Here is a 14,022-nt window from a genome sequence, read left to right on the forward strand (position 1 = left end):
GAAAGACAAGACACAGAAAGTTTGAGAGGGAGATCCAAAATATGTAATTAGAGTATTGAGTAGAAAACACCATAAAATGTATTTTAAATAGAGTACAAATACACAAAACAAAAAGTATTGAGTACAGTACCAAAATACCACAAATTGTATTTAAAATACAGTATTTTAAATACAATACTCCAAATACGTACAAGTCTGCAAGATAGCAACCTTCTCGAACTTCCCAACCCATGGGAATCACTGAATTCAATCAAATCAATCAATCACCAACTGTTCCGAGAATCGGTTCATTTCACAAACGCTCTCTAACGTTTCTCTCTCTCTCTCTTTTTATTGTTTTACATTGGATAGAAACTACATTAAGGCACTCGATACAATAAGGCAGTAAAAGATTGATTTGGACACGCTATAATCGCTAGTTGACATCAATCGGTCGGAAGACTTGCGACGGCGGACACCAGCGACAGTTGGGTATCATCACCGGGAGCGTCCCTGCTTCGGTGGTGGTGGTCGGCGAGGGTAGCTGCTCGGTGCTTTCCCTGCCCCCGGCGTTATCCTGGACGGTGGTTGAATTGTCGTCGATTGGAGCGCTGGTGTCGTTAGCAGTGATGGTGATGTTAGCGAGGGTCATTGCGATGGAAACGGCGGTGCTAGCTCTGCACAGAGAACGTTCAAACGTACTTTGGAACGCATACTATAAGTAGGGCCTGACTTTTTAGGGTTAAACCCGTATCCGCCCGATATTTACCCCCCGAACAAAATCTGTAAAATTCGGGTTTAACCCGAATCTACCCGAAAACATCCGGGTCGCGTGGCACACTCATAAGCGTGCATTAAAATAAGGTTTGATAACATTGCTAAACATTAGTTCCATGTTAAGACAAATTTTTATTAAACAAAAAAAATCACCCGAATTCCTGACGACAGAATATGCCGTAACGGGATTTCACCCGAATACACCCGAATTTTCAAATGAAAAATATCACCCGATTTGGCCAAAAATAAAACCCGAAAAAGTCAGGCCCTAACTATAAGCTGGCAAAGGTCGGCACTTTTCTAGAAATCGACATCGCATCATGCATGGTGGGCCCTCACAGCCCATCACAACCCATCATTCGACTTCAGTTGGCCCGTCATTGGACATAATGGCTCAGCATCACGCACGGGCCCATCATTTAACATCAACTTCACGTAACTAGAACTGAATGCCTTCAGGTAATTTCAGGGACATCGAAGATCGTGAATTAATACTGCTGTAGGGGAATTGTGTTCACCTTGAAAGCATAGCTTAGCGAAATTGTCCTCAACTACACTCTAAGAAAGAAAGGAGTAAAATATGGAGTAATTGCAGCTTTTAGTCCCCTAGACTGCAATTACTCCCAATTTTAGTCCCCTAACCTCGACATTTATTTATTTTATTTATTTAAGGGATACTGCTGACATCACCAAGATGTCATTTGCAGGAGTGTGAAAATAAAAGAAAATGTACAGGTCATGAGCATATTGTACAGCATAAGTAAATCCATCGTCTCGGAATTAGAACAAAATTAACGAGACTTAAATAACAATTAAACAATAAATGAACGAACAACTGAGCACGCATTAAACAGGAGTAGGCATGCATCAACAGCAAAACGACACTTTGCTACCAGAAAGGTACCGAAACACCATCAAGAATAGAAAACAGTGTGTTTACATTTTTTGAAAGTAATCATCAGTTCCACGAATAAATGAGGCAAGAGAGTTAGAGATCGCTAGGCAGGGCATTCCAGTCCTTAATTACAATATATAATATAATTTACTCTCCAGGACTGCAAATTGTCACTGAACTTCGCAAATGGTCTTCCGAATGCAATGTGCGCTTGGTCAATTTCATGGCATAAGGCTGCGTAACTCAACTTAGGAATTTTCCAGCCACACAGAGTAAGAAACAGTTAGCGCTTCTTTCTTCTCAAATTGTGCCCTATGTAAGTCGTAGATTTTATATCATTCAACATATATCACGGTTGACGGTTTGATTCAAAGTATTTTCGTGCATGCACACGAATTATGTACCTGGGACTCTTAGAACAGAGCGTGAAATGCAGTCTTCACTCAGTGACATTCATTTACTCCCGCGCATTTACTCCCGAAAGGGACTATTTTTGTGGCAATGCATTTACTCCCCGAAAGGATGCGTATACGAAGAGGGGAGTCAAGTCCTGTAGATCACATAAACAAAATACAGAAGCCGACACTGAAGATTTTTGTTTAAGTTTAATTTGTACAAGCTTTCGCGTGGAGGTCCACGCTTCCTCAGGTACAAAGTGAAGTGGTGACACACATAAGTATATATAGTATAGACATATACACGACTAAACACACTGCTTTACAAAGGAGTAAAATTCCTCCTCCGAAAATTCCTCCTAAACACCTCCTAAATTTCCCCCTAATACTCCTCCTAAAATTACTCCGAAAGGAGTAAAATTACTCCTTTTTTCTTAATGTATTGTCAATACCGTTCTCCAGGTACGGACTGGCCCAACATTAGATCACAGTAATTTAATCTAGCTATATATAGTAGATATAATCAATTTATTTCGAACATACAAGTGCATGAACGTACGTGTACTTCGTGCTTTCGTCCCACATACAATAGCTCCTCGTTAGGAACAAGACTGATTGTTAACTCAGCCTTATTCGACCGTTCTCCGAATGAAATTCCCCGTGCACATTTTAACCGGCCTCACAACAGTTGACGCATGAGTGCGTTCCGCGTGCCATTTTCTTTTTATCGTCTTCCGCTATAGTTTTGAGAGAGCGGGAAGGCCAATGTGTACAGATCCTTTGAGGAGCGCGGAAAAGGGAAAGTTGGACGAGAGCGAGAAAGGGCTAATCGCGGCGTTGACAGCCTTTCGTACCGGTCTGTATTATGCGACACCTTGCTGCTTCGGAGTTTATTATTTTTCGCTGTGTAAGAACGTCGAAGGGAAACTTCGTATCCGGAAACGTGTCTATGAGGCAGATACAGTAACGTTTGGCACAGCCTTACGCAGCCTGCTTGGCCAAATTTCTCCTCCGGAAACAGCTTACAAAAAAAAAAAAAAAAACATAAAAAAAGGGCGAGTTTTAAGATTCACATTGCCTCTGCACATAAGAAAGCCCCAGCGATAGTAACATCATGATGACGCAGGCCAGGCACACCAATGGGAGTCTCCGAGCTCGTCCGCTTCGCGTTCGCATCGCAGTATACTACGCCGATTCTTGCTTGCGAACATCGCTGTACGAACATGTCCTGCGCTACAACCAGAAACGACATTCCGACATTCCACAAGCCGATCACAGATCTCCGGGACTTGTAGACGCCAGCCCGCCGGTTGCCAAAGGGCGCTCTCTGATTGGACTTGTCCGTGTGACGTTTTCTCCGATTTCCAGAGAGGGAATTCCGTGATACGCTCACTTCCCGGCATCTGCTCTTGCCGTGGACTACATCAAATTGCACAGAAACTACTTCGCTAATTCGCGTCGGAGTTGCATCGGCGGCGCTGTAGTTTCGGAATCAATCGGGACGGAATGGCAACCTATAGCAAAACGTCAGAGGTGTCTGCGCAGCTCCCCACTTTCCCTCTCCCCTATTGCCAGTGGAGCGATCTTATTGGTCCCTCTCCCAAATAAGGGTAACGATTCAAAGTTGAGACGTCGTACGTGATTTCTTCTGTGGACCCGTCTACGAATACCCCCGTACTGCTGCCTCGTGAGTGGGAACACACTTCGTTACGTGATTTCTCCCCTGCTCAGAGACGAACTCTCGTATTGAAGAACGCGGATTGGTTCTCTTAAGCACGTGATCTCTCCCGTGAGCGGCCCACTGGTGATGCTCGTCGTGATGCCACAGTCGAATGAGTTTCGATATTCGCGATGCTGATTTTCCACGCGTCTGTTACTCCCTCTGGCGTAAAACCCGGAACGCAGGCTTGACATCGATGAGAAGAACTGTCTTCTGCGTTTACCAATGGGCAACTTGAGGCACGCCAGGTGTCGTAACCGTGCCAGGAACCGGCCTCCATCAGAAACCCGCGCAGCCTGGTAGTATGGCTCGAGGTCCATCTCACGAACTGACTAGGTCACGACGCGGGTTCGAACCCCAGCCAACAGCTCAGCTGCCTGCTATTCTTTCTAGCTATATTCCGGGCGGACGTCGGCACAGTATAGCATCCAAAGGGACGCAAAAGTGCACCTCCATTTCGCCCTACTGTCTTCACCTCTGGGCCTTTTTCCACAATAGTCTATGCGCATGCGTATGACCTTGAGGAGCCGGGGATGTTTATCTCCGTCCTCACTAGATGGAGGCGCGAGCTTGTAACGGTTCATTACACTCCGGACCGGTTTTGGTTTTGTGCTGTACCCACGTGCATTTGTTTTGACGCGCGCCGAGCATCGGTTCGTTGGAGTTTGCTGGTAGGGTACGACGCTTACCTGAAACGGTCAATTCACGCTTGCACAGCGCCAGTGGCGTAGCCACGGGGGGGGGGGGGCTAGGGGGCTAGGGGGGGCTCGAGCCCCCCCTACCTGCCACGGACCGACCCACACAAATCGTGCAAATCCGAGAACATAATATATGTGGGGGGGACCAGTGTGACGATCGCGAAAGTTCTTGCAGTTCATGGCGTCTATCTAAGAAGCGCTCTTGAATGGTTTTCAAAGTATGAGCTTTTCAAAATACTTTCAATCTCATGACCCCCCTCATTGGTCATGACAGCCTAAACATGTAATCGTACTCTGAACGTCTAAACCAACTATTTTCGTTCCTTTTTTTAATCCTCAGTTTGCAGTGTGCACAAGTATGTGTGTGTTGTCGACACAGGATCAGCGGGGGGGGGGGGGAGTTTTCGTATCGAGCCCCCCTACCTTGGAGGTGTGGCTACGCCACTGCACAGCGCACATATATCGCCCCAGTTGCTTCGCGACGCTAACGCCGAAGTACCACCTACCGACGCTACCGAAGTAAACCACCGGGACGTACGATCTCTTAGCATACATCACCTCGTGGTGGGGCCTCTGGATGTCCGTGGCGCTTTCCAGAACTTCTTCCTGGTGCTTCCTGCTGGCGCAGGCACGGCCGTTGGCGACTCGCCGGATGCAACCTCCATCTGCTCGCTTCCCTAAAAGTAAAAATATGCGCAGATTACCGCCTGAGTCGAGATAAACACTAACAGCCGAAACTAACCACTTTTGCCTATAACCTGCGCTGACTCAGAGTGTCAGTGACCAGTCAATGTCCTGACAGTCACCTGACTCACTTCACGCAGGTATTCACTACGAATAGAATTCGGCTGCAAGTTCGTTCAAATATATCGTTTTTAATTTGAGCGATTTTGAGGAACGAAGCGACGCCAATTGAAGCGTCGTCGGCTGTGGTAATTGGTCCAGACAGTGGATTTTAAGGGAAACATTGTTCGGCGCTATTCCTACAGGACATACCAAAAGAACAAGGACAGTAACAGGACAAGACGGAATCACGCTTTGTTCATTCTTCGCACGTTCCCTCGTTCATTTTGGCCTAGTTCCGCAACCCTTCACTTTACAAGCAGGCGCTGCCGTCCTCGCTGCATGCTGTTACGATGTCCCCTTTCCCCTTTTACACCTTCTTTCCCTATAAATTGTAAATCCGGTATTAAAAGTATTTGCCGGTTTGACTTCTGTATGTGAACTTCGTTTTCTTTTCTTCCCCAAACTTCCCCAAGCAGGGACATATGTTTCTACATTCAGCATACCAGCTGACTTGCCTCATTATTCCTTTCTTCATTTTCTCACGTTTGATCCGTTTTGGCACGAAGGAAGTGTCTTTCTGGGCGAAGACACTTAATTCTGTCCCATATTACTGCCCTCGTATCGTATATCGGTAGCTGTACCTGTCGCGTATGTTCCGCATCTCCATGGTCCTCCTGCAATTCCATGTAGAAAGTGAGTCCCATAATACCGATGAAGAGCAGGGAAACGGCCACCACTGCAGCCAGCATGCGGACGGACGTCTTCTTCCCTCCGCTGGGGTCCGGAGGCTGAGGGAGGTCGACGGTGCGCAGGAGTTCCAGTTCGGCGTCTTCATTGGGTACCTCCTGCCTGCTTGGAGGAGGAACGCCTTCCTTTCCGGGTACCGCTGCAGCTTCCCTCCTTTCACGCTCGAGGCGTTCCTGTCTCAGGATCATCCGGAGACGCTGGAAAGGTATTGCTCAGCTGAAGAACGTGTCCACAGGTCCTGGTCCTACAAGAGCTAGCGGGTTATGGAACGCTGTTCTGGAACACATATGGGCCTTCTGGGCTTGCCCTCACAGTCCCGTTTATTACTTGTTTTCTTGTACGTATCCACTCGGCCCACAGGGTGTTCTCATGGACGTGCTGGTCCCATGGCATCTTACAAGCATGTTATACTATGGTCCTAATCCCACTGGGATTACTCGTGGGATTACTGGGAGACTTGTACGTAACGGGTAACGGGTAATTGCGTTACTAGTAATCAATTACTTTTTTGAGTAATTTGTAACGTAATCGATTACTTTTGGGGCCCAGTAATTTTTTGAGTAATTCAATTACAATTTTCAGTAATCAATTACCAAGTAATCGATTACTTGGAAACTAAAGAATCCACATTGTTCGGGACGACGCACACACAGATATATGGGATGATTACCGCCGCGAGAAGACAAAACCAACTGCCCTCTGCAAGTTCGGTGCAAGGCAGCTGTCTTATCACTAGGACTTTTCCCGCAACAATTAGTTACCCGAGGACCCCGAGGTCAATTGCCACAGTGTTCCGCACGTGTAGTGTATTTTTGAGTCCACTGTCCTCTCCCCATTCATGTGTACTATCTATCCGTAACCAGGCCTGTATGCAGTAAGTTGGACTGTAGGTTGTACCGTGAACCTGATGAGTCATTTGTGGGAGTTCCAGTTGGGACTCTTTTCACAGAACTCTCAAAACTCTCAACCTTCTGCTTCAATGCTGACTTCGTTTTTGCCTCGTTTCGCTTCGTTTTTGCTCAGTTTCCTTTTCTTCTTTTTTTCTTTTTTGTGGATATCTTTTTTCTATATCTTTTCTTCTATCTTTTTTATATCGTTTTCTCAGATATCGAAAGTAATTGGCAAAGTAACGCGTTACTTTTCAAGGCGTTACTTCATTACTTTTTCCGGCAAGTAATTTGTAACGGTAAAAAATTACTTTTTCGTACAAGGTAACGGTAATCAATTACTTTTTTTAGTAACGTGTACAAGTCTGAATCCCAGTAAGTCCCCACTAGGTCCCATGGAACCTTGCACGGTGAACCCTTCACATTTTTGTGGAAGATCATGCTAGTTTCGGTTCAGGTAGATGTTTTTTTTTCCCGGACCCTGGAGCTTTTGGACTCTGGTTCATCGTGCCTCCCACGTGCCATACACTCTAAGAACGCGACTGCACAGAATGATACCGATGTCAATCCTGAGTTTAGGAGGGAACGGGACGACCTACCGTCTTTCTGTGACAGTAAGCCTACATCCTCACCTTTGGCGACACTAACGACCCCATTGTTGAGGACAGTCTCCACTGGCCGTAGAAGGACAACAGGAGCACTGTCTGGAAATCAGGCGTAACTGCAAAATGGTTGAGGGTATTGAACGAACCGCGCGCAGAACGTGGCGGTATGTTCTTCCTCCTCTTTGTGTAGTCCTTGGCTGGCTCCAACAGTAGGGACTTATCTGCCGTGATGACTGGTTGAGCCCGTTAAGCCATTCAGCTATAGGAAGCCCTTTATGTATAGTCAACCGTCAATGCAGTGTTTCTCAGCCTTTCTTTCGCTTCCTGAAACTCCGAATACCTGACAACAAAGGCAAGAAACCATGGTGGGGGTATGCGTCGGAAAGAGACACTGATGGCGAGGAGGCGGTGTTTGATCCACCTTCGATTTGTAGGTATCAGTCTCGATATCCTGCTGTAGCTGAAAATCCACCCTCGGTCCTCCTGCTGAATAGGCTCGTCCAGCCAAGGCAGCGTGGCCATTATTATTGTTGCAGTCTACCAAAGAAAATCTTGGCAAGTTTTAATAGGAACCAGGTGTACTTACTATTAACAACAAGGAGAGTGATTTTGTTCAGAAGTGCATTATTTTCTCGTAAATGCCCACTAAAATGCTCTCCAAGGAACGCCGCTTTATGCGAAAGAGAAAAAGCGAAACGAACAAGACCGAGATCGCTGTTCGACTTCACTGTTCGACTAGGACAACCGTATGGCATATGTAGTAACATACTAGCATTTTCCTGCTAGAAGTATTATTCTTGCAGTGAAACTTGTAAGCAGTAATAATTTGGAAACAGTCTTTGCGTGTTGTATAAAAATGTGCGCTGCTCGATATGATGAACTCGAAATGACGTCAGCGTCGTCTTCCAGTCATTAAGTGAGCGGAACTTCAAAACTATACCTTCAATTCTTCGACGACACTGATCTAAATATTTTTTTCAAGTAAGTAAGCAACTAATAGCTTAATAAACGATTTATCACACTGCTTATCCTATACGGCACGACCTTCACTTTGAATCGGCTAAAAAGAATAACGCCGGCGACATTGAGCGAAGGCCTTTTCTGTTCTTCGTTTATTTTTTTTTTTTTACTATCATCTCTTTATAAGAAGGCGAAGAAAGCTCTCGAACAAAATCTTTCTCTTATCGCCTCTCTCTTATGAAGCTGGAAAGAAACCAAAGCCGACCATTCGGTTACCTTTCCCTTATCGTGGCTTTCCATAGTTGGCAACCTTCGCTCTGTGGCGAAACGTGCGTGTGTCGTGTCCATACGTACCGCGGCTGGCCTCGCAGCACGGAAGTTCGCAGTGGTCCCGGTTTCTGTGTAAGGGGCGAAGGAACGGGTCCCTCTCTCCCCTATTAAGCATCCATCGATTGAAGCAGATTGCGAACAGGCAGAGAGAGAGGTTCGTGAGGTAACGCGTATATCCAGCGGCATTGCCGAGTAGACACACGTCACCGTTCATCGGGATACAGCTTTGGCTGTCGTTGGTGCATGGTAGTTCCGTGAATTGTCATGCTAAACACTGGGAGGTGGTGTGTTCGAGTCCCACCACCGGGTATATGATAGGTTTCCCGGTAGATCTTCCACGCCGATGTTCCAGGCACAGCTCCGCCAGAAATCGGCTCCTTACTAACGTTTCCGTGCCTATACTGTCCTTTCTTCGTTTGCTCACATCCGTATATATATATATATGTGGTACTACTAACACAGTATAAAGAAACACCAGGCCTTCGAATCTCTCCGATTTTTTATTTTATTTTTTCGATCCTGCATTTATCATGTGATGTATGAGGCTGATGGACGATTTTATAAAGATGCGCGCGTCACCAAGCGCGTGGCGCAAAGCAGCATGGGAACTTTGAGAGACACTGCTCTGTCGTCTGCTTCGGTTATGGTTTGCTTCCACTGACGCTGCTGCTGCGCACGCCGGGAATGTTGTTGTTCTTCTTCTACCTCCGCCTCTGGGCGTCTCGTAACGCTCGAAGGCGCTCCAAGTTCCCGTGAGCCCTCTCGTGAGCGTGATGTGGGCAAGCTTACCCTTGTCTCATCCTACAGTTGGCAATCCAAGGTCCATTTTGAGATGACTATGGAGAGCCATGATCAAGATGACCAGTTGTTGCGGCTGACGTTCGCTGGTATCTTTATCTCTCTTTCTTTTAGTTGTTTCAAAATGATAGGCGTAACAAGAGTGACCATGCACCCACGTTATTGATATTTGGAGATAACATTATGAACAGAAACAGTGTTGCATGTTTTGGAGCTTACCGTTGGAATGCGTATGGTAGGCTGCATGTTACAGTCTAGCGTTCTTCACCTCATCGTCGTTATCACTTTGTATCACTCAATACCACCAGCTATATATAGCACTGTCATGTTACATCTACTATATGTTTTGTCATTTGAACTCCTATCACAATACCTAGCTTCTGTTTATCGCCCCATCTATGTTCTAGCTTATGTTTAAATCTTTTCTTATGTTGTCTTATCTTATATCTTAAATTATGTTCGACGACTTTATCTATACGACTTTACGTGTAAATCTACTCCAATCTATGCTGTACCTTACTTTGTTTTCGTTCTAGCTGTCTGTGTTCATTACTTGAGGTAATTCGACTTCATTAGCCGACGGCCAGGTTGGACTTACCATAACACTTCACAGTCGTACTTGGCATCCCACCTGATAAGATTTGCTACATTACATGCGATAATACATTAGCGAGTGTTAATAGGCCGCTGATAAGGTATCGGGCCAATGGCAGCGAGCATGACTCACAATCTTATTCGTTTATTGGATGCGGTAGACAGTGTCATGTTATCAACGGTCTACTAGCTAACACTCTCTATGGACTCACTTCACTGCGTGACGTCATCGCGATGCGGCGGCGCTACTGTTCCTTTTGCCCACCGGAGACGTCTGCTATATCCGCATGCGCATACAGCAGCTACGCGCATGCGCAGATGCACCGTCTTGTTTACAAATAGAAGTGGGTCTGTTGTCTCATAGACTAATTGCTTCACGGTGTGAACAAGGGGTTGAACATTAAAACTCTCTCGAATAAATATTTTTATTTTTGGTACAAACTCCCTTTCCTTGAAAGACACAGAGGAAACGGGTCAATGCTACGACGAAAATCATTTTAAAACCATATCACATTAATGCACCACAGTTTCCTATTACAAGTATACGAAGCTCGTCTTGACGGCGGCTTCTCTCTGCGCATGAATCCAGCGCCACCTAGAGTAAACAAGGCCTGCTCGCTTAAACGACGTGACGTAGTCATTAAGAGTCTGCCATTCACGGCCGTGCTCTCAGCGGCCATAGCTATGGAAACGAGCCGCCGTAAGCCACTAGTAGCCACAGGAAGCCTGTCATCTGCAGCGATTGGCTGAAGCAGACGACATCACGACTCTACTTGTCCACGTGACGAGGGGGCTTTCTATAGCTAGGTGGCGCTGCTAATGCACTAAAACTAGAAAAATCCTGGGCTACACAGTTCCAGGTCGTCTTCCGGGCCAGGATAACTTAATATAATCTACCCCTATCCGAGGTCAGCATCCGTTGTAGATCCGGCGGTGGATTGTTGTTGATTTCCACCTGTATGGTGTCCCGTGCATTGGCATACTTGGCATCCATCCTTGTCTGTCTCAATACTGCACTGGTCGCTAGTGACGTCACATTGCATGGTGGGACAGGCAGTCGCAGGGACATCGTCGTGGCAGACGCAGCTTGGACACCCGCTGGAGTCTACGGTCTGCCTGCAGTTGCAGGGGCCGCTGTCTGTGGGGCAGTTGTCAGGGGCTGTAGGACGGGAAACGGGTAGGATTGTGAAATATACAAATAGCACAAAAAGGTAGGCACGTGCTGTTTCAGAATACAGGTTTTTAGGCGCTGACGCAGAATTAAAAAAAAAATTAAGTAGAAAGAAAAAGGTAAAACAATGTTTGAAGCATTACTAGTGTTTGTCTTCAGGTAGATATATGTAGAGAGAAAAGATGCACCGATAACCTGCGCCGTTCTTACGTGGCGCACGCTGTTCATTGAAAAGAAACACGATATATTTATTTATATATATATATATATTATTGCGAAAGAATGAAAGGCAAATAACGATGGTAGGAGGAGCAAAAAAGGCGTGATTTATTACAATTTAAGAAATTAGAAAGGTATCTAGGGGTATGGTCAACGTTGCGGCGGAAGCTCCTCCTTCGTTAGCACTGAGAGATTAGAAGGGTGTCTTGGCGAAGTCAGTCCTGACGAAGGCGGAGCATCCACCGCAACGTTCACCATACCCCTAGATACCTTTCTCATTTCTTAAATTGTAATAAGTCACACCTCTATGATGCTACGACAACGCTCCTGGAACATCACCAGCGTCGCTCCACGCTGTACTGTAACCCTTTCCATTGTATGTGAACCCTTGTCACCTATTTTCAAGTTTAGTCCTGTTGAAGGGCAGTGCTGACTGCCGAAACGTTCGACCCCTAACTGTAACTGGAAATCTATTTCTAGTACCTCCCATTTAATTTTTTTAGTGTAATAAAAGTAGCAATTGTTTTTAATCCTTATACGGCTTCCCAGGTCTCTTCATTACTTGCAGTCTATGTTTATTCTTATTTATTTATTTATTTTTGAAATGTGATGTGGGCATGTTTTCGCCAGGCCCGTCCTACAGTTGGCAATACGATATTTAAAGAACACGTCACTTTACCTATAGGCCACGATATTTATTTCCGAAGTTAAACGCACATTTCAAGTACCGGTAGACTATAGTTGCACATACATCACAAGAACCTACCTTTAGGAATGCCAGTTTGCTGTCCAGACACCAAGCATCCCAGAGCGACCACCAACAGCACGCTGGTAAACATTCCCCCACACATTGTACACATTCACGTCGATATGTTCGCGGCCTTAAAGTAGAAACTGCGTGTGCAGACTCGAAGCCGGGACTCACAGTTACATATACAGAGGGGGAAGCGACAGAACGCAAATAAAAAAAAGGGACCCGCTGTTTACCGGCACTCAGCCATGAAGGTCGTTCAATAAATCAATGAAGTCACATTTCAAAAAAGATGCAGTAAAGCGCATCAGTGGTCTGTGGTGTGAGGAGGAACAAAAAGGAACTGAAAATATGCGTAAGAGAGAGAGAGCGGAAAAAAGTTCTCGCAGTGCGATTGTCGCCCGTCCTGTTGCTGTGGTCGAGTGTTTTTGCGTGTCAAAAGAGAACGCGAAAAAGTGAAAGGGAAGAAAAATGAGAGAGCGTGGATGTAATAGAATGGGTAGAGAGAATAGTGGGATAGTTGACAGGATCGAGGGAGATCAAATTGCAGAGTAACGAAAGACTGTGTTTAGATACGGTTGCTGCTGTTTGTATCAGGTGAAGTTACGGATTTGAAGTTGAGAAGTTGACAGTGCTTTTCGTTCAACGTACAATACAAAACACGGTGCAACGCGACGTCACAGTATTTTCAGCGTAAAAATGGTTCTGTTTGACGTAAATTTCTGGAGTGAATTCTGAAAGCACGGCATGTGCTGCTAACGTGGCGTTTTTTTTTTCTTACACTAGATTCTTTAACTCTAATCAGGACAGGTTCTCGACTGCACCGCCAGTGTCGAACATAATTGAAAAGTACAAAAACGAAACGATGAATTCAAAAGTAATATTTAAATCGTTAGTCATTAGTAACTGATTAGTAATTTGTAATTCGTTGGTAACGCAACTTATTGGTAACTAGCAGTTAATAAATTAATTGACAGGTAGTTTTAGATATTATTTTTTGCGAGTCATTCAATAATCCTCCTGGAGTATCCTTTTCAGATCTAGTTTATTATGAGACGGTTCCACACCGTTCTAGTGACTTAGCAGTCCCTCTGCTCTTGCTCACCACAGGGGTAGAAATAAATAGAAAGTTATATAAATGACCTTCTGCTATTTACGCGACATCAGCTCTTATGATGATGACATATCACCGCGACAAGGTAATACGTGCCAACACTATCGACAGCCCAACGGAAATGATGTCATCAGGCAGCCCTGCACGTGACCTTTTACCGTCGTAGTACAATTTTCTTCATAACTGTACCTAGTACAATTTATTATTGCACAGTACGTGCAATGCGCGTTGTGTGCATAACCTCGCTTGCTACGCAGTTCGCGCTAATTGGAGCGTGAGCTTGTCACGTCCCCAGCCTATCTGCATCGTCTGCATCACGGAAATTGAAGTCAGAGTTTCCGAATCTGCCAAGCGTGCGGTATGAGCACCACACTGCGCACTTCGCATACTCTTTCTGTTCTTTTTTTTTTTATTAGCAACTTTTCCTTGTACCACTTATGAACCGACTTAAAAAATAATCACGCACGGACGACAGGCTTGCTCACTGGCTTGTCGTCTGCGAACAAACGGAAGTGCCTGATCACCTCTGCGTAGAGCCGTCGTCTGCTATAACCATTCCAGAAATACAGACGAAAAGATACGAAAGTGCCTCTGCA

The 14,022-nt window shown here is 45.5% G+C and overlaps 1 protein-coding gene and 1 long non-coding RNA gene across 2 annotated transcripts; both read right to left on the minus strand.

Moving 5' to 3' along the window:
• Positions 1-306: 306 nt before the first annotated feature.
• LOC135398280 (uncharacterized) lies at positions 307-7,675 on the minus strand. The gene is made up of 4 exons (XM_064629700.1): positions 7,517-7,675; positions 5,892-6,194; positions 5,023-5,141; positions 307-656 (listed from the first exon to the last, which is right to left on the minus strand). Exons 1-4 carry the CDS (start codon positions 7,538-7,540, stop codon positions 416-418), a joined length of 687 nt encoding a protein of 228 aa, XP_064485770.1. The 5' UTR covers positions 7,541-7,675; the 3' UTR covers positions 307-415.
• Positions 7,676-10,578: 2,903 nt separating this feature from the next.
• On the minus strand, positions 10,579-12,743 carry LOC135398281 (uncharacterized). Its single transcript, XR_010424059.1, has 2 exons — positions 12,328-12,743; positions 10,579-11,330 (listed from the first exon to the last, which is right to left on the minus strand). It is a non-coding gene; the product is annotated as an uncharacterized LOC135398281 (long non-coding RNA).
• Between the last annotated feature and the right edge of the window lie 1,279 nt (positions 12,744-14,022).

Source organism: Ornithodoros turicata, chromosome 6 (assembly GCF_037126465.1).
Source record: "Ornithodoros turicata isolate Travis chromosome 6, ASM3712646v1, whole genome shotgun sequence".
Lineage (NCBI taxonomy): Eukaryota > Metazoa > Arthropoda > Arachnida > Ixodida > Argasidae > Ornithodoros > Ornithodoros turicata.